General features: G+C 38.5%; 3 protein-coding genes across 5 annotated transcripts; 2 read left to right on the forward strand and 1 right to left on the reverse strand.

The window, feature by feature from the left end:
• Positions 1-106: 106 nt before the first annotated feature.
• lag3 (lymphocyte activating 3) lies at positions 107-4,578 on the reverse strand. The gene is made up of 7 exons (XM_087812400.1): positions 4,515-4,578; positions 3,873-4,442; positions 2,692-2,928; positions 2,311-2,589; positions 2,032-2,247; positions 487-608; positions 107-196 (listed from the first exon to the last, which is right to left on the reverse strand). The coding sequence occupies exons 1-7, from the start codon at positions 4,576-4,578 to the stop codon at positions 107-109; spliced, it is 1,578 nt and encodes a 525-aa protein (XP_087668526.1).
• A 10,068-nt stretch (positions 4,579-14,646) lies between these two features.
• mrpl51 (mitochondrial ribosomal protein L51) lies at positions 14,647-15,632 on the forward strand. 3 transcript variants are annotated; one of them, XM_087812788.1, is made up of 4 exons: positions 14,647-14,775; positions 14,967-15,044; positions 15,196-15,294; positions 15,352-15,632. In XM_087812788.1, the coding sequence occupies exons 2-4, from the start codon at positions 14,972-14,974 to the stop codon at positions 15,546-15,548; spliced, it is 369 nt and encodes a 122-aa protein (XP_087668914.1). In that variant the 5' UTR covers positions 14,647-14,775; positions 14,967-14,971; the 3' UTR covers positions 15,549-15,632. The 3 variants fall into 3 exon arrangements, with proteins under 3 accessions (XP_087668914.1, XP_087668915.1, XP_087668913.1); XM_087812789.1 differs by having other exon boundaries at positions 14,667-14,741; XM_087812787.1 differs by having other exon boundaries at positions 14,674-14,840.
• Positions 15,633-16,267: 635 nt separating this feature from the next.
• LOC148063082 (vesicle-associated membrane protein 1-like) lies at positions 16,268-22,364 on the forward strand. Its single transcript, XM_087812922.1, has 5 exons — positions 16,268-16,535; positions 18,990-19,116; positions 19,175-19,333; positions 19,613-19,664; positions 21,025-22,364. Coding segments are annotated over exons 1-5 (357 nt in total). The 5' UTR covers positions 16,268-16,533; the 3' UTR covers positions 21,042-22,364.

Genomic DNA, 22,364 nt, shown 5'->3' on the forward strand with positions numbered 1-22,364 from the left:
AAGCGAACCGACAACCTTCTGAACGCTCGACTTATTCACTCCATGATTAACTTGAAGTCGATCAAAGATCCTTTATTGACATATGTACACGAGTCTCTCCTGTCACTCAAGCCTCACCTGGTCCTGGCTCCGCCTTCTCACCTGAGCGGGCCTGAAGGACGCCCTCCAGAGCCAGGAAGTGCAGCTCAGCTCGTCTCTGTCGGAGAGAAAACTGTTGTTATTGTGTCGTTGATAAGAAAACTGTTGTTATTGTGTCGTTGATAAGAAAACTGTTGTTATTGTGTCGTTGATAAGAAAACTGTTGTTATTGTGTCGTTGATAAGAAAACTGTTGTTATTGTGTTGTTGATAAGAAAACTGTTGTTATTGTGTCGTTGATAAGAAAACTGTTGTTATTGTGTCGTTGATAAGAAAACTGTTGTTATTGTGTCGTTGATAAGAAAACTGTTGTTATTGTGTCGTTGATAATAGTTACACAATCTCTCACCCTCTGGTACTTCCTGGTCATGTGACCCAGAGTCAGCAGCATCACAGCCAACAGGAAGCTGAGCAGAGCAGCGGCTGAAGTCACCAGTGAACTTCCTGTTTGTGGAGCCGCCGTCACCTGGTCTGGAACGTTATGATCATTGATGATGTTATTGATGATGTTATTGATGATGTTACTGATGATGTTATTGATGATGTTACTGATGATGTTATTGATGATGTTACTGATGATGTTATTGATGATGTTATTGATGATGTTATTGATGTTATTGATGATGTTATTGATGATGTTATTGATGATGTTATTGATGATGTTACTGATGATGTTACTGATGATGTTATTGATGATGTTACTGATGATGTTATTGATGATGTTACTGATGATGTTATTGATGATGTTATTGATGATGTTACTGATGATTTTATTGATGATGTTATTGATGATGTTATTGATGATGTTACTGATGATGTTATTGATGATGTTATTGATGATGTTATTGATGATGTTATAAATGATGTTACTGATGATGTTACTGATGATGTTATTGATGATGTTATTGATGATGTTACTGATGATGTTATTGATGATGTTACTGATGATGTTATTGATGATGTTACTGATGATGTTATTGATGATGTTATTGATGTTATTGATGATGTTATTGATGATGTTATTGATGATGTTATTGATGATGTTACTGATGATGTTACTGATGATGTTATTGATGATGTTACTGATGATGTTATTGATGATGTTACTGATGATGTTATTGATGATGTTATTGATGATGTTACTGATGATGTTATTGATGATGTTACTGATGATGTTATTGATGATGTTACTGATGATGTTATTGATGATGTTATTGATGATGTTATTGATGATGTTATTGATGATGTTATTTTTGATAGTCTGGTTAATGATTGTTGTCATTGTTAATATTATAATTATGAATAATATAATTGTTAATATTATAATTATTGTTCATATTACTATCTCTGTTAATATTATCATCATTGTTAATATTATTGTTGATATTATCATTATTAATATAATTATTGTTAATATTTTTGTTAAGATTATCATTATTGTTAATATAATTGTTAATATCATAATTATTGTTAATATCATAATTATTGTTAATATTATCATTATTGTTAATATAATTGTTAATATAATTGTTAATATCATAATTATTGTTAATATTATCATTATTGTTAATATAATTGTTAATATAATTGTTAATATCATAATTATTGTTAATATCATAATTATTGTTAATATTATCATTATTGTTAATATAATTGTTAATATAATTGTTAATATCATAATTATTGTTAATATTATCATTATTGTTAATATAATTGTTAATATAATTGTTAATATCATAATTATTGTTAATATTATCATTATTGTTAATATAATTGTTAATATAATTGTTAATATAATTGTTAATATAATTGTTAATATCATAATTATTGTTAATATCATTCCTATAGACCCGTTCATTAAAGATTAATAAATGTTATTAATAATTGTTCTGACCTCTCTCGGGCTCCGTGTGACTCACTGACCCCAGGAGTCGACTCTGGTCGTAGTAGCGACAGGTCCAGTTCTCAGAGCGCCCTCTGCTGGTGACGAGTGTCGCTCCTCTCGCGGTCCGCTGACCACTGCTGACCCACTCGTATCGGGTGACCTCTGCGGGGTCACTGAGCCAGCAGGTCAGCGTCTGCTGGTCCTGGGACTGAACCTGGACCAGGACTGATGGAAACAAGAGATGATTCATGACCTTTGACCTCGCCGGGGCACGTGTGTCGCGGTTACCCGTGGCGACGACCAGCCGGAGCGTCCGGCTCAGGTTCTGGTGCTGCAGCGTCGCCGAGCACTGGTACTGACCCGCGTCCTCCAGCAGCACCGCCCTGGTGCCGACCGACTTGTCCCAGTCCGGCTGAGCCGCGGAGGACGTGAAGGACGAGTCGCCCTCCAGGCGCTGCAGGCGCCCGGCGGAGGGAAGCGAACCGGCAGTCAAGACGCAGGGCAGCGTCATCGCCGACCCGACCGACGTGTAGAACCTCATGTTGTTTCTGGACGGATGGACCATCCCTGAGACGCAACCAGAACCAAAGCTTTTATTTGGAAATCAAGGGAGAAATCCTGGTGCTTTTCTTTGTGTTGAAATCATGGATGAAGTTGATAGACGTTCACCTCGGACGCTCAGCGACGCCGAGGCTCGCCCCTCCACGCCCCCGTGTCGCACCACACACGTCCACAGACCAGACTGCTGGTCCTCGGCCTTCACGACGCGAGCAGACCTGGAGGTGCGGCGAGACAGCGGCGAGTGGTTGACGCTCCACTGACGCGTGCACGAGCTCACGGCAGGACTCACCACGCACAGCGACAGGAAGTAGCTTCCTCTGACGGGAGTGGGCGGGACCAGAGAAACTGAGGCAGGAAGTTGATGATGAAGCAGGGTTTGAATGAATTACAATGATTGAATGTTTGATTGATTGATTGATTGATTGATTGATTGAATGAAGGATTGATTGATTGATTGATTGAAGGCTTGAATGATTGATTGAATGATTGATTGAATGTTTGATTGATTGATTGATTGATTGATTGATTGATTGATTGAATGAAGGATTGATTGATTGAAGGCTTGAATGATTGATTGAATGATTGATTGAATGTTTGATTGAATGATTGATTGATTGATTGATTGATTGAAGGATTGATTGAATGATTGATTGATTGAATGAATGATTGATTGATTGAAGGATTGATTGAATGAAGGATTGATTGATTGAAGGATTGATTGATTGATTGAAGGATTGATTGAATGATTGATTGATTGATTGATTGAATGAATGATTGATTGATTGAAGGATTGATTGAATGATTGATTGATTGATTGATTGAATGAATGATTTATCGATTGAAGGATTGATTGAATGATTGATTAAATGAATGATTGATTGATTGAAGGATTGATTGAATGATTGATTGATTGAATGAATGATTGATTGATTGAAGGATTGATTGAATGATTGATTGATTGAATGAATGAATGATTGAATGATTGATTGAAGGATTGATTGATTGAATGATTGACAATAATATGTTTTAACTTCAAACAATAAGTATCTTTCAGGTCAAAGAACATGTTTTAAATATATTTAACAACGACGTAAACGTGTGAAAGTTTATCATCAGATAAATTGAAATTAACATTCAATTCTTTGAACTTTGAACTTTGATTGTAACTTTTTTTGAAGCATAGATTCTTTTGAATCATTCAATCATTCGTTGAAAACATTTCCAAAGATCAATTCAATCCATACTTTGATTTACGTTCATGTCAATCACAGAAATGGAACTCTTCGTACCGTGGACGACGTGAAGCCTCACTGAGCGTCTCGTGGCCTCGGCTCCTCCTCGGACCTCACACGTGTAGACTCCGGCGTCACCTGTCGTCACGCGGCTGATGGACAGACTGCAGTCGCTGCCGCTGAAGCGAGAGGGCGAGCACTGGAGCCGCGGGTCTCTGGACCAGCGCCCGCCCCGGAACCGAAGGCCGCTCTTCTCTTCTCGCCACACGGTCCTGAGGTCCAGAGACGAGCATCCAGCAGGTCCACACCCTCGCTCTCCGACCACGGCTTCCTTCATCCAGACCAGCTCCAACGATCCCCCAGACGTGGAGGGACAGTGACACGGGAGGACTGCCTGAGAACCAGCGCCGGCAAACACCACGTCTGGACCGGCGTCTGGACCGGCGTCTGGACCGGCGTCTGGACCGGCGTCTGGACCGGCGTCTGGACCGGCGTCTGGACCGGCGTCTGGACCGGCGTCTGGACCGGCGTCTGGACCGGCGTCTGGACCGGCGTCTGGACCGGCGTCTGGACCGGCGTCTGGACCGGCGTCTGGACCGGCGTCTGGACCGGCGTCTGGACCGGCGTCTGGACCGGAGAATCATTGAAATGATGAAACTTGTAAACATGTGAAAACATTCAAGTAAACCAGAAATAAACCTGCGACGATGAAGGACAGACCAGCGATGAAGATCATCATCATGATCTTCATCTTCATCTTCATCTCAGCTCCTCGTCCTCACTGGTGTGTCTCACCTGAAGTTGTGTAGTTAAATACCGACTCACTCGTGTGTGCGTCACCACGGAAACCTCCACACACTTCCTCCCCCGGATTCTCTCTGAAAAACTCTTTTTCCGTTTTCTCAGCAAAAATTGACACAAGAGGAAAAAACAATGATTTTTAACATCAAAGTTGTTTAATTTCTCAAACATATAAGAACAAATAGTTTCTATTCAAATACAACTTTCCATTCATTGTGTTTATTAAAGAAGGAGATTTTTAAAAACAAAGTCAATAAAAAACAGAACTTTCTAAACTTTCATTTGCTCGAGTTCATGAACTTTAGTAAATGTTTGAGGAAAAAAACGATTTTATTTCATAATTATTTATCATTATGACGTGAATTTAACTATAAAGTGTATTTTTGAAAGAGATAAAAAAGCAGATTTAGAAAGAAATTATTGTTAAAGTATACGAGTGAGAACATTGTTATAATAACAATAATAACAAATTATAATAATGATAAGTATATAATAATAATAACAATAACAATAATTCTAATAAAAACAATAATAACAATAATAAAAACAATAATAATGATAAGTTTATAATAATAATAATAATAACAATAATAATAATGATAAGTATATTATAATAATAATAATAACAATAACAATGACACGTATATACTAATAATAACAATAAAAACAATAACAATAATAATGATAAGTATATAATTATAATAATAACAATACAAACAATAATAATAATAATGATAAGTATATAATTACAATAATAACAATACAAACAATAATAATAATAATGATAAGTATATAATTACAATAATAACAATACAAACAATAATAATAATAATGATAAGTATATATACTAATAATTACAATAAAAACAATAATAATAATAAAAATAACTATATACTAATAATAACAATAAAAACAATAACAATAATAATGATAAGTATATATACTAATAATTACAATAAAAACAATAATAATAATAAAAATAACTATATACTAATAATAACAATAAAAACAATAATAATAATAATGATAAGTATATATACTAATAATAACAATAAAAACAATAACAATAATAATGATAAGTATATATACTAATAATAACAATAAAAACAATAACAATAATAATGATAAGTATATATACTAATAATAACAATAAAAACAATAACAATAATAATGATAAGTATATATACTAATAATAACAATACAAACAATAATAATAATAATGATAAGTATATAATAATAATAGGTATATAATTACAATAAAAGTAATAATCGAATCCCTCCTGTGACCATGGTTTTCCTTCCATGACGTGTCATCAACACGATGTTGAAACACGGACGAGGTTTGACGAGCGACTGATATATTTCTACACGTGTGGCTTTAAAAACCTCAAAATCTGTTTCTCTCGTTTTCCTTCAGCAGCAGAAAAACATGTTTTTCCGTCAGAGAAGTTCTGGTGTTGAGTCTCAGTGAGTCTCAGTGAGTCACAGCGAGTCACAGGTTTCCTTCACTCACAGGTGAACATCAGCAACAACTGGAAGGAGTGACTCACTCACAACATCTTCCATGAATCACTTCATGTTTAAACTCAGTTAAAGTGTATTTTATACTCAAGTTACTTTGATCTTTGATATTTTAAACTAACATTCACCGTTTGTGTTTGACATATTATAATAATAATAAATAAACAAATATGAATAATACAAATGAATATATAATGTATAAATACATTGTAAATTGTATAAATAAATACAAATAATAAATATAATCTTTATTCTATGTTAATATTTGTAACCTTTGTCTGTTATTTTTCTTTGATCTATGTTCTTTATCTTTATCTTCAGACTTAGATTGTATCATCTTGTTCTTTCTCTTTATGTTCTTGTTCTTATTTTATTTGGATTTTTTTTTAATGAAAACAATTGCTGTAATTTCTGTGGATAATTGGAAAAAAACAATTTCCCGAACATCAACTAGTATCAACTCTGGTGTCATTAAACATCAACTAGTATCAACTCTGGTGTCATTAAACATCAACTAGTATCAACTCTGGTGTCATTAAACATCAACTAGTATCAACTCTGGTGTCATTAAACATCAACTAGTATCAACTCTGGTGTCATTAAACATCAACTAGTATCGACTCTGGTGTCATTAAACATCAACTAGTATCAACTCTGGTGTCATTAAACATCAACTAGTATCAACTCTGGTGTCATTAAACATCAACTAGTATCAACTCTGGTGTCATTAAACATCAACTAGTATCAACTCTGGTGTCATTAAACATCAACTAGTATCAACTCTGGTGTCATTAAACATCAACTAGTATCGACTCTGGTGTCATTAAACATCAACTAGTATCAACTCTGGTGTCATTAAACATCAACTAGTATCGACTCTGGTGTCATCAAACATCAACTAGTATCGACTCTGGTGTCATTAAACATCAACTAGTATTGACTCTGGTGTCATCAAACATCAACTAGTATCGACTCTGGTGTCATTAAACATCAACTAGTATCGACTCTGGTGTCATTAAACATCAACTAGTATCGACTCTGGTGTCATTAAACATCAACTAGTATCGACTCTGGTGTCATTAAACATCAACTAGTATCGACTCTGGTGTCATTAAACATCAACTAGTATCGACTCTGGTGTCATTGAACATCAACTAGTATCGACTCTGGTGTCATCAAACATCAACTAGTATCGACTCTGGTGTCATTAAACATCAACTAGTATCGACTCTGGTGTCATTAAACATCAACTAGTATCGACTCTGGTGTCATTAAACATCAACTAGTATCGACTCTGGTGTCATCAAACATCAACTAGTATCGACTCTGGTGTCATCAAACATCAACTAGTATCAACTCTGGTGTCATTAAACATAAACTAGTATTGACTCTGGTGTCATTAAACATCAACTAGTATCGACTCTGGTGTCATTAAACATCAACTAGTATCGACTCTGGTGTCATTAAACATCAACTAGTATCGACTCTGGTGTCATCAAACATCAACTAGTATCAACTCTGGTGTCATTAAACATCAACTAGTATCAACTCTGGTGTCATTAAACATCAACTAGTATCAACTCTGGTGTCATTAAACATCAACTAGTATGAACTCTGGTGTCATTAAACATCAACTAGTATCAACTCTGGTGTCATTAAACATCAACTAGTATCGACTCTGGTGTCATTAAACATCAACTAGTATCAACTCTGGTGTCATTAAACATCAACTAGTATCAACTCTGGTGTCATTAAACATCAACTAGTATCAACTCTGGTGTCATTAAACATCAACTAGTATCAACTCTGGTGTCATTAAACATCAACTAGTATGAACTCTGGTGTCATTAAACATCAACTAGTATGAACTCTGGTGTCATTAAACATCAACTAGTATGAACTCTGGTGTCATTAAACATCAACTAGTATGAACTCTGGTGTCATTAAACATCAACTAGTATGAACTCTGGTGTCATTAAACATCAACTAGTATCAACTCTGGTGTCATTAAACATCAACTAGTATCGACTCTGGTGTCATTAAACATCAACTAGTATCAACTCTGGTGTCATTAAACATCAACTAGTATCAACTCTGGTGTCATTAAACATCAACTAGTATCGACTCTGGTGTCATTAAACATCAACTAGTATCGACTCTGGTGTCATCAAACATCAACTAGTATCGACTCTGGTGTCATCAAACATCAACTAGTATCAACTCTGGTGTCATTAAACATAAACTAGTATTGACTCTGGTGTCATTAAACATCAACTAGTATCGACTCTAGTGTCATTAAACATCAACTAGTATCGACTCTGGTGTCATTAAACATCAACTAGTATCAACTCTGAAGTCATTAAACATCAACTAGTATCAACTCTGGTGTCATTAAACATCAACTAGTATCAACTCTGGTGTCATTAAACATCAACTAGTATCAACTCTGGTGTCATTAAACATCAACTAGTATCAACTCTGGTGTCATTAAACATCAACTAGTATCAACTCTGGTGTCATTAAACATCAACTAGTATCTACTCTGGTGTCATTAAACATCAACTAGTATCTACTCTGGTGTCATTAAACATCAACTAGTATGAACTCTGGTGTCATTAAACATCAACTAGTATCAACTCTGGTGTCATTAAACATCAACTAGTATCGACTCTGGTGTCATTAAACATCAACTAGTATCAACTCTGGTGTCATTAAACATCAACTAGTATCAACTCTGGTGTCATTAAAGATTAATATTAAATGCTACAATAACGTGCAACAATATTAGCTAACATGCTAAAAGATTAGGTAGCATGCTAACTAGCGACATACTAGATTTAATCTCCAGAACAACATAGTGTTTTCAGTGGGCGGGGCTTAAGATCATTTTCTAATGTCAATATTTCAATGAAAAGTGAGTTTTGTACAAACACACACTGATGACACAATAGTAACAAGAGTCACACATCACAACAACACACACACACTGATGACACAATAGTAACAAGAGTCACACATCACAATAACACACACACACACTGATGATACAATATAGTCACACATCACACACACACATACTGATGATACAATAGAGTCACACATCACAACAACACACACACTGATGATACAATAGAGTCACACATCACAACAACACACACACACACTTATGATAAATTAGAGTCACACATCACAACAATAGACACACACACACTGATGATACAATAGAGTCACACAACAACAACACACACACTGATGATACAATAGAGTCACACATCACACACACACATACTGCTGATACAATAGAGTCACACATCACAACAACACACACACTTATGATAAATTAGAGTCACATATCACAACAACACACACACACTGATGATACAAAAGAGTCACACATCACAACAACACACACACACACTTATGATAAATTAGAGTCACACATCACAACAACAGACACACACACTGATGATACAATAGAGTCACACATCACAACAACACACACACTGATGATACAATAGAGTCACACATCACAGCAACACACACACTGATGATACAATAGAGTCACACATCACAGCAACACACACACACTGATGATACACTAGAATCACACATCACAACAACACACACACTGATGATACAATAGAGTCACACATCACAACAACACACACACTGATGATACACTAGAATCACACATCACAACAACACACACACTGATGATACAATAGAGTCACACATCACAACAACACACACACACTGATGATACAATAGAGTCACACATCACAACAACACACACACTGATGATACAATAGAGTCACACATCACAGCAACACACACACTGATGATACAATAGAGTCACACATCACAACAACACACACACTGATGATACACTAGAATCACACATCACAACAACACACACACTGATGATACGATACACTAGAATCACACATCACAACAACACACACACTGATGATACGATACACTAGAATCACACATCACAACAACACACACACTGATGATACACTAGAATCACACATCACAACAACACACACACTGATGATACAATAGAATCACACATCACAACAACAGACACACTGATGATACAATAGAATCACACATCACAACAACACACACACTGATGATACAATAGAGTCACAAAATCACAGCAACACACACACACTGATGATACACTAGAATCACACATCACAACAACACACACACTGATGATACACTAGAATCACACATCACAACAACACACACACTGATGATACAATAGAATCACACATCACAACAACAGACACACTGATGATACAATAGAATCACACATCACAACAACACACACACTGATGATACAATAGAGTCACACATCACAGCAACACACACACACTGATGATACACTAGAATCACACATCACAACAACACACACGCTGATGATACAATAGAGTCACACATCACAACAACACACACACACTGATGATACACTAGAGTCACACATCACAGCAACACACACAAACTGATGATACACTAGAATCACACATCACAACAACACACACACTGATGATACAATAGTCACACATCACAACAACACACACACTGATGATACACTAGAATCACACATCACAACAACACACACTCTGATGATACAATAGAATCACACATCACAACAACAGACACACACACTGATGATACAATAGAGTCACACATCACAACAACAGACACACACTGATGATACAATATAGTCACACATCACAACAACACACACACTGATGATACACTAGAATCACACATCACAGCAACACACACTCTGATGATACAATAGAGTCACACATCACAACAACACACACACTGATGATACAATAGAATCACACATCACAACAACACACGCACTGATGATACAATAGAATCACACATCACAACAACAGACACACACACTGATGATACAATAGATTCACACATCACAGCAACACACACACACTGATGATACAATAGAATCACACATCACAACAACACACACTCTGATGATACAATAGAGTCACACATCACAACAACACACACACTGATGATACAATAGAATCACACATCACAACAACAGACACACACACTGATGATACAATAGAATCACACATCACAACAACAGACACACACACTGATGATACAATAGAGTCACACATCACAACAACAGACACACACACTGATGATACAATAGTCACACATCACAGCAACACACACACACTGATGATACAATATAATCACACATCACAACAACACACACACTGATGATACAATAGAGTCACACATCAAAGCAACACACACACACTGATGATACAATAGAATCACACATCACAACAACACACACACTGATGATACAATAGAATCACACATCACAGCAACACACACACACTGATGATACAATAGAATCACACATCACAACAACACACACACTGATGATACAATAGAATCACACATCACAACAACAGACACACACACTGATGATACAATATAGTCACACATCACAACAACACACACACTGATGATACAATAGAGTCACACATCACAACAACACACACACTGATGATACACTAGAATCACACATCACAACAACACACACACTGATGATACAATAGAGTCACACATCACAACAACACACACACACTGATGATACAATAGAGTCACACATCACAACAACACACACACTGATGATACAATAGAGTCACACATCACAGCAACACACACACTGATGATACAATAGAGTCACACATCACAACAACACACACACTGATGATACACTAGAATCACACATCACAACAACACACACACTGATGATACGATACACTAGAATCACACATCACAACAACACACACACTGATGATACAATAGAGTCACACATCACAACAACACACACACTGATGATACACTAGAATCACACATCACAACAACACACACACTGATGATACAATAGAATCACACATCACAACAACAGACACACTGATGATACAATAGAATCACACATCACAACAACACACACACTGATGATACAATAGAGTCACAAAATCACAGCAACACACACACACTGATGATACACTAGAATCACACATCACAACAACACACACACTGATGATACACTAGAATCACACATCACAACAACACACACACTGATGATACAATAGAATCACACATCACAACAACAGACACACTGATGATACAATAGAATCACACATCACAACAACACACACACTGATGATACAATAGAGTCACACATCACAGCAACACACACACACTGATGATACACTAGAATCACACATCACAACAACACACACGCTGATGATACAATAGAGTCACACATCACAACAACACACACACACTGATGATACACTAGAGTCACACATCACAGCAACACACACAAACTGATGATACACTAGAATCACACATCACAACAACACACACACTGATGATACAATAGTCACACATCACAACAACACACACACTGATGATACACTAGAATCACACATCACAACAACACACACTCTGATGATACAATAGAATCACACATCACAACAACAGACACACACACTGATGATACAATAGAGTCACACATCACAACAACAGACACACACTGATGATACAATATAGTCACACATCACAACAACACACACACTGATGATACACTAGAATCACACATCACAGCAACACACACTCTGATGATACAATAGAGTCACACATCACAACAACACACACACTGATGATACAATAGAATCACACATCACAACAACACACACACTGATGATACAATAGAATCACACATCACAACAACAGACACACACACTGATGATACAATAGATTCACACATCACAGCAACACACACACACTGATGATACAATAGAATCACACATCACAACAACACACACTCTGATGATACAATAGAGTCACACATCACAACAACACACACACTGATGATACAATAGAATCACACATCACAACAACAGACACACACACTGATGATACAATAGAATCACACATCACAACAACAGACACACACACTGATGATACAATAGAGTCACACATCACAACAACAGACACACACACTGATGATACAATAGTCACACATCACAGCAACACACACACACTGATGATACAATATAATCACACATCACAACAACACACACACTGATGATACAATAGAGTCACACATCAAAGCAACACACACACACTGATGATACAATAGAATCACACATCACAACAACACACACACTGATGATACAATAGAGTCACACATCACAGCAACACACACAAACTGATGATACAATATAATCACACATCACAACAACACACACACTGATGATACAATAGAATCACACATCACAACAACAGACACACACACTGATGATACAATATAGTCACACATCACAACAACAGACACACACACTGATGACACAATAGAGTCACACATCACAGCAACACACACACACTGATGATACAATAGACTCAAACATCACAACAACAAACACACTTTATCACACACATACAAATACACTTTAACACACACACACACACACACACTACACTCTCTCTCTCACACACACACACTTAGTTAGACTTCAAATAAAAATAACATTTCTAGACAAAAATAAGTTCAAAATAATGATACAAGTCAACTTTCATTGAAGTGTTACACGTGTACTCTGACTCAAGGGCAAAAGACAACACTTAGCTAACCTGCGAAAGATTAGCTAACATGCTAAAAGATTAGCGAACAAGATAAAAGATTAGCTAACCTGCTAAAAGATTAGCTAACATGCTAAAAGATTAGTGAACATGCTAAAAGATTAGCTAACCTGCTAAAAGATTAGCTAACATGCTAAAAGATTAGCGAACAAGCTAAAAGATTAGCGAACATGCTAAAAGATTAGCTAACCTGCTAAAAGATTAGCTAACATGCTAAAAGATTAGCTAACATGCTAAAAGATTAGCGAACATGCTAAAATATTAGCTAACATGCTAAAGGATTTACTAGCATGCTAAAAGATTAATTTACATGCTAAAATAACGCGCAAAAATATCAGCTAACATGCTAAAAGATTAATTTACATGCTAAAATAACTGCAACTATATTAGGTAGCATGCTAAAATATTATCTAACATGCTAAAAGAGTAGGTAGCATGTTAACTAGCGACAGACTTTATATTTAGACTGGAAACTAAAAGTGAAATAAAACTTACCTGCTGATATGTGACGTTTTCTCTAAAGCAAGAGTTTGATTTAAAAGTGTTTTCATTGAAAAAAATCATCACCTGCACCACGTGACCTCCAACGTCACATCTGACGCAATAAATTACTTTTTACATCAGGGTTTCTGTTTTGAAAACAATATCTCAAATGTTTGATTATGTTCGTGGCAGAAACTCTAACGGTTTATTTAATGTAAATATAATAAATGTAACGTTTCCCGCAACAGAAACACTGGCAATGCGCACCGGATAATTCTTCATGCGCTGCTTTACACACACTACGGTGCTACGCTGGTGACGTCACAGAGAAAGATGGCGGCTGCCACAGCGAGCATGACTGACCGTCAATAACAAACATTTCCACCAGAATTCCAGACAAAGGTGTGAAATCCAACGGACTGTTACTGAGTGACAGGTGTGGATGAACGAGAGGAGAGACATTTAGATCTATTTAGATCTGTTTAGATCCATTTACAGCAGGTAATGTCTTTGAGGATTCGAATGCTAATGCTAATGCTAAAGGGGTCAGTGTGGAGGAAACATTGAATCACAATAACGAACACATTTTCCTCTGACAGGCTGTCATAGTGATGCGTGTCGTTCCAGGTAACATGTCAGTCCTCGTGGGTTGTCTTCGAGCTGCGACCTCCTGGTGTCGACCTGCGGCGAGGACGGTGTTTACAGGTGCGTGACGTCACGCTGGACGTAACCTCGTCTGTTTAGGGAATATTGTGTCATTTTTACACCTTATGATCTGAACATGAAACCCATTCTGTGAACTGATGGATGAGCAGTCATGCACTCAAAGGTCAGCTGCTAAACTCAGGTGTTTCAGCGGCCAGTTGTGAACCTGAGCCTCCGCAGCCGAAGGTCGTGGATCGATGGACGGAGAAGAGGAGCATGTTCGGCGTGTACGACAACATCGGGATCCTGGGTGAGTGACCTGGCAGCACCGCAGACGGACTCGTGTGACGCGGCTCTCGTCTCTCAGGAGGGTTCAGAGTTCATCCCAAAGACCTGATCGTGGGCCCGCCCTGGCTCCGGGGCTTCAGGGGGAACGAGCTGCAGCGATGTATCCGCAAGAAGAAGATGGTGGGAGACCGGATGTTCACCAAGGACCGGCACGACCTGGAGAAGAGGATCAGGTTCCTGTACAAGCGTTACAACCGCTACGGAAAATTCCGCTGACGTGACGTGAACGGACCTTCGGACGTGATGTTTGACGTGTTATTCTGTTTGAAAGATGTTGAAATAAAACACTTGTTTATCAGATGTTTGTCTCCTGGTTATTACCTGATATTATCACATGTTTATTATGACACGGCATTGGTCAGTGGACAGGTGCGGAAGAAGAACCACTGAAGACGTGATGATGTAAAGAGGTCAGCGCTGAGATGACTGAGGAATTCTATTAGAAAAACACATGAATTATGATCAGGTGTGTGTTTAACTAAATAATAAATGTATTAAAAATATAAAATGTATTCATTGAATAAATGAAATAAAGTTTTACCTTACCTTACCTTAACTGATGCTAACACGTCATTAAGAGTGTGTGACATGATCGGAATAAACATGGAAACGATCATAATGAAACCGTCTTTTAAACGTTTACATCGGAGAGAAAAATCAATAGTAGAAAATATAATTGATTTAAATATGTACTAATAAATCTAAATAGAAAAAATACAAATGACGCCTAGTCGTGAGTCAAGCCACGCCCACTTTCTTTCTGCTGCGTCAGCGTTGTTCGTTTTCTTCACGAGAGAAAGTTGATGGTTTCAAACCGAAGGATCCACGTACCGCAGTGAGGACCATCCTCCAGCTGCAGCACCGCATAGTGGGGGGAGGAGGAGGAGGAGCGAGGAGGAGGAGGAGGGACGAGGAGTGACGCACCGTCGCTACCAGTCCAGGGAAGAGAGACGCAATATTGCTGCAGCTACACGAGAGAGAGAGAGAGAGAGAGAGAGAAGCAGAGGAATAGAAAGAGAGAGAGAACCTTCAATCTCCGCCAACATCTGGATGAGAGTCAGTTCATCCTCGGATCCACGCGTGGATTTAAAAAGCGTCTTTTCTTCCTCCAGCTCCTGCAGTGGTCAGTGGTCCCATCACTGCGTCAAGGTCCCGCAGTAGTTTGATCGTCGGGCTCGTGAGTTCCAGCCTCGCAGAGAAGATGTAAGTATCTCGTTTCTCTTCACTTCTGCTGACGTCAGCTCGAAAAACTGCATCAATGAGAGAGCGTTGGTGCCTCGCGCTGCTGCGGGACTCGTGACGTCACGGACCGCGTCTTGTGTTCAAACTCAGGTTTGATGGTGAAATATGATCTTGATGATATTGTTGTTCAGAAGAAAGTGACGCCCCACTTCACCCTCCCCTCCCCCATCACTCTTCCATGCAGCTCTGAGCATGTACTCGTCTGCAGTGGTCAGTACCTGCTGAGAAAGAACCTCAATCACAAGTCAGACAGCCCGGGCTGACCCCTGTCCACTGCAAGGCCTTTTAGCATCTCTCAGGTGGTCATAATGTAATGTCATTGATCACAAACACACCTGTCATTGATCACAAACACACCTGTCATTAATCACAAACACACCTGTCATAGATCACAAACACACCTGTCATTAATCACAAACACACCTGTCATAGATAACAAACACACCTGTCATAGATCACAAACACACCTGTCATTAATCACAAACACACCTGTCATAGATCACAAACACACCTGTCATTGATCACAAACAAACCTGTCATTGATCACAAACACACCTGTCATTGATCACAAACACACCTGTCATTGATCACAAACACACCTGTCATTAATCACGAACACACCTGTCATAGATCACGAACACACCTGTCATTGATCACAAACACACCTGTCATTAATCACAAACACACCTGTCATAGATCACAAACACACCTGTCATTGATCACGAACACACCTGTCATTGATCACAAACACACCTGTCATTGATCACAAACACACCTGTCATTAATCACGAACACACCTGTCATAGATCACGAACACACCTGTCATCGATCACGAACACACCTGTCATTGATCACGAACACACCTGTCATTGATCACAAACACACCTGTCATTGATCACAAACACACCTGTCATTGATCACAAACACACCTGTCATTGATCACAAACACACCTGACATTGATCACAAACACACCTGACATTGATCACAAACACACCTGACATTGATCACAAACACACCTGTCATTGATCACAAACACACCTGTCATTGATCACAAACACACCTGTCATTGATCACAAACACACCTGTCATTGATCACAAACACACCTGTCATTAATCACAAACACACCTGTCATTAATCACGAACACACCTGTCATTGATCACAAACACACCTGTCATTAATCACAAACACACCTGTCATAGATCACAAACACACCTGTCATAGATCACAAACACACCTGTCATTGATCACAAACACACCTGTCATAGATAACAAACACACCTGTCATTGATCACGAACACACCTGTCATTGATCACAAACACCCCTGTCATTGATCACAAACACACCTGTTATTGATCACAAACACACCTGTCATAGATCACAAACACACCTGTCATAGATCACAAACACACCTGTCATAGATCACAAACACACCTGTCATTGATCACAAACACACCTGTCATAGATCACAAACACACCTGTCATAGATCACAAACACACCTGTCATAGATCACAAACACACCTGTCATTGATCACAAACACACCTGTCATAGATCACAAACACACCTGTCATTGATCACAAACACACCTGTCATTGATCACAAACACACCTGTCATTGATCACAAACACACCTGTCATTGATCACAAACACACCTGTCATAGATCACAAACACACCTGTCATAGATCACAAACACACCTGTCATTGATCACAAACACACCTGTCATAGATCACAAACACACCTGTCATTGATCACAAACACACCTGTCATTGATCATAAACACACCTGTCATAGATCACAAACACACCTGTCATAGATCACAAACACACCTGTCATTGATCACAAACACACCTGTCATTGATCACAAACACACCTGTCATAGATCACAAACACACCTGTCATTGATCACAAACACACCTGTCATAGATCACAAACACACCTGTCATTGATCACGAACACACCTGTCATTGATCACAAACACACCTGTCATTGATCACAAACACACCTGTCATAGATCACAAACACACCTGTCATAGATCACAAACACACCTGTCATAGATCACAAACACACCTGTCATAGATCACAAACACACCTGTCATAGATCACAAACACACCTGTCATTGATCACAAACACACCTGTCATAGATCACAAACACACCTGTCATAGATCACAAACACACCTGTCATAGATCACAAACACACCTGTCATAGATCACAAACACACCTGTCATTGATCACAAACACACCTGTCATTGATCACAAACACACCTGTCATAGATCACAAACACACCTGTCATAGATCACAAACACACCTGTCATAGCTCACAAACACACCTGTCATTGATGAATCTGAACTTTAATGCTCCTTGACTGACACACGTCAAAGACCTTCATAAAGCACATGTTCTGCAGGTCTGCTCCAGATGCTGCCCCCCCGGCCGGACCCCCAGGTGCAGATGGAGCCCCGGGTGCCCCCCCTGGACCCCCCAACACCAGCAGCAACCGCAGGCTACAGCAGACTCAGGCTCAAGTGGAGGAGGTGAGGAACCCTGGCTCTCCCCCCCCACGGTCACTCAGCTCTCTCGCGCCCCCTGCAGGTGGTGGACATCATGCGGGTGAACGTGGACAAGGTCCTGGAGCGAGACCAGAAGCTCTCGGAGCTGGACGACAGGGCGGACGCTCTCCAGGCCGGAGCCTCGCAGTTCGAGAGCTGTGCAGCCAAACTAAAGAACAAGTACTGGTGGAAGAACTGCAAGGTGGGAACCATCATTACACTAAGATGAATATGCTCCTGGTCGGAATCTTCCTTCATTCAAATATGTGACGCTGAGAGCCAATGAATTGCCGGGATGACGTCACATGACTCTCACCGGAAGTTTATTATCTCGAAGGTTAATTCTTCGTTAATTATGAGAACAAAAGTCTCCATTACGACAATAGTGTGTAGTATTGAAGTATTTAGTGTTTAATTAAATACTGACAATGATCTGAGGTCAAAGCGTTTGTTGATCTAACGAGAGTTTTTCTTCTTGAAGATGATGATCATGATGGGAATCATCGGAGTCATCGTGGTCGGGATTATATTCTGTGAGTAATCTTTAACCATATCTCTGTGTGCGTTAGCTTGGGATGCTAAGGTAGCTTGTGATAGAAGGTTAGATTCGCAATCATTAGCTAATGATACAATGTTAGCTTTCATCGCAAGGTTAGCTTATAATACAAGGTTAGCTTACCATGAAAGTTTAGCTAATGATATGTTAGCTTATAATGCTGTGTTATCTTAGGATTCTGTGTTAGCTTATAGTGCTGTGTTAGCTTATGATTCTATGTTAGCTTATGATGCTGTGGTATCTTATAATGATGTGTTAGCTTACAATGCTGTGTTATCTTAGGATTCTGTGTTAGCTTATAGTGCTGTGTTAGCTTATGATGCTGTGTTAGCTTACAATGCTTTGTTATCTTATGATTCTGTGCTAGCTTATAGTGCTGTGTTATTTTATGATTCTGTGCTAGCTTATAGTGCTGTGTTAGCTTATGATTCTATGTTATCTTATGATGCTGTGGTATCTTATAATGATGTGTTAGCTTACAATGCTGTGTTAGCTTATAGTGCTGAGTTATCTTATGATGCTGTGTTAGCTAAAATGCTGTGTTAGCTTATAGTGCTGTGTTATCTTGTGATGCTGTGTTAGCTTACAATGCTTTGTTATCTTATGATTCTGTGCTAGCTTATAGTGCTGTGTTATCTTATGATGCTGTGTTAGCTTACAATGCTGTGTTAGTTCATAGTGCTGTGTTATCTTAAAATGCTGTGTTAGCTTGTAGTGCTGTGTTAGCTTATGAGGCTGTGTTAGCTTATAATACAAGGTTAGTTAATGGTTTGTTAGCTTATAATGCTGGGTTATCTTATAATACAAGGTTAGCTTGTGATGCTGTCTTCTCTTATAATGCTGTGTTAGCTTCTGATGCTATGTCAGCTAACAATGCCGTGTAAGCTAATAATGCTGTGTTAGCTTGTGATGCTTTGTCAGCTAATGATGCTGTGTTAGCTTATAATGCTGTGTTAGCTTCTGATGCTATGTCAGCTAACAATGCTGTGTAAGCTAATAATGCTGTGTTAGCTAATAATTCTGTGTTAGCTTGTGATGCTGTGTTAGCTTGTGATGCTTTGTTAGCTTGTGATGCTGTGTTAGCTTGTGATGCTGTGTTAGCTTATAATGCTGTGTTAGCTTCTGATGCTATGTCAGCTAACAATGCTGTGTTAGCTTGTGATGCTGTGTTAACTTGTGATGCTGTGTTAGCTTATAATGCTGTGTTAGCTTCTGATGCTATGTCAGCTAACAATGCTGTGTTAGCTTGTGATGCTGTGTTAGCTTGTGATGCTGTGTTAGCTTGTGATAGACGGTCATGATGAGTCAGCAGGACTAACGCTGGTGTCTCTCCTCAGTGTACTTCTTCTACTGATCCCAGCTCCTGCTTATGGACTTGAACAGAAGCTCCTCCTTCTCTCCTCCTCATCACCAGAGGAACTCGTCCTCCTTCTTGTTGTCCCCCTGTTTCCCGCCTCATGAATTATGGATGGAAAGAACCTCAGTGGACGAAGATTCTGACGCGACGAGAACCATTTGTGGATCAATTCTGTCGACTAACAAATCATCTTGATTTTGAATGAATGTCACCTTAAGTACTTCAGGAAGAAACTCCATGTTGTTTACACCTAGCTAGTTAGCGTAGTTAGCATGTACGAAAGTAGCATTTCTTTTATGACATGTTAGCACAATGCTAACAAGCACTAACACGTACCTTAGTGTGTTCAAAGTTACTCTCAATGTTTCGAGTAAAAATCATTAAGTTTTAGCTAAGTTAGCATCTGTGTTGACAACATCCCAGCTAGCCGGGGCACTTTCTTTGCTGTAGTAACACATATTTTAATATGTTCATTAATGCTAACATGCTAACAGCTCGAACGTTGAATCACTACTTGTTTTTAAAAACATTTCTACATTCTTTTGGTATAAACATCATATTGACGACAAAACTATATAATAATAATAATAACATTAGATAAATATAAAAGTTTTATTTCCTATAAATGTTGTTAGCAAAGTTAGCATGTTTGTGCGTCAACATCTCCACAGAGAAGCAACAAAAGAAGGTTTAACTAGTTTTAATATTGAAGCCATTATAACAAATAGTTTCACCACGAGTGAGGAAACATTTTCTACAGTTAGCAAAGTTAGCATGTGCTACAAGACTGGCTTCCATCGGTGTTTCTGCTCATTGATAGTTGAAATGATAGCGAAGCGACGTGTTGTCATCGGAAGAACGTGATCGATATTGTTATTCTAGTCTAAAGATCTTTAGTAAAAATGCACATGTCGGGTTTAACTGAATAAAAGACGTAACGAAGATCTTAGAAACAACGTTTTCAATAACTGAAGTAAGTTGGCGAGGCCATCGATCACCTGGATCATTGATCATGCTAGCGCCGCGACATGCTAACGTCTTCCACCTGCATGTTCATCTTCAACCTGGACTTTCATCCAGAGACCAGAAGAAAACTCTTTGTTTTCCAGAAGCTTCTGTGTTTGTGATGTTTGTTGTTTGTTGGAGGTCAGTCGGACACACCTGAGAGGAGAACACACCTGTTCGTGTCAGAGGTTCCTGAACTCGATGATGTCATCGTTCACCTGCAGCTGCTCCAGGAAGTCAAACGTCTCCATGCAGCGAGAAGAAGTTTATGCATGTTTACCACTTTTGCTGATGCTAGTAAAGAAATCGTCAACA

Source organism: Callionymus lyra, chromosome 17 (assembly GCF_982586985.1).
Source record: "Callionymus lyra chromosome 17, fCalLyr1.hap1.1, whole genome shotgun sequence".
NCBI classification, from domain to species: Eukaryota; Metazoa; Chordata; class Actinopteri; order Syngnathiformes; family Callionymidae; genus Callionymus; species Callionymus lyra.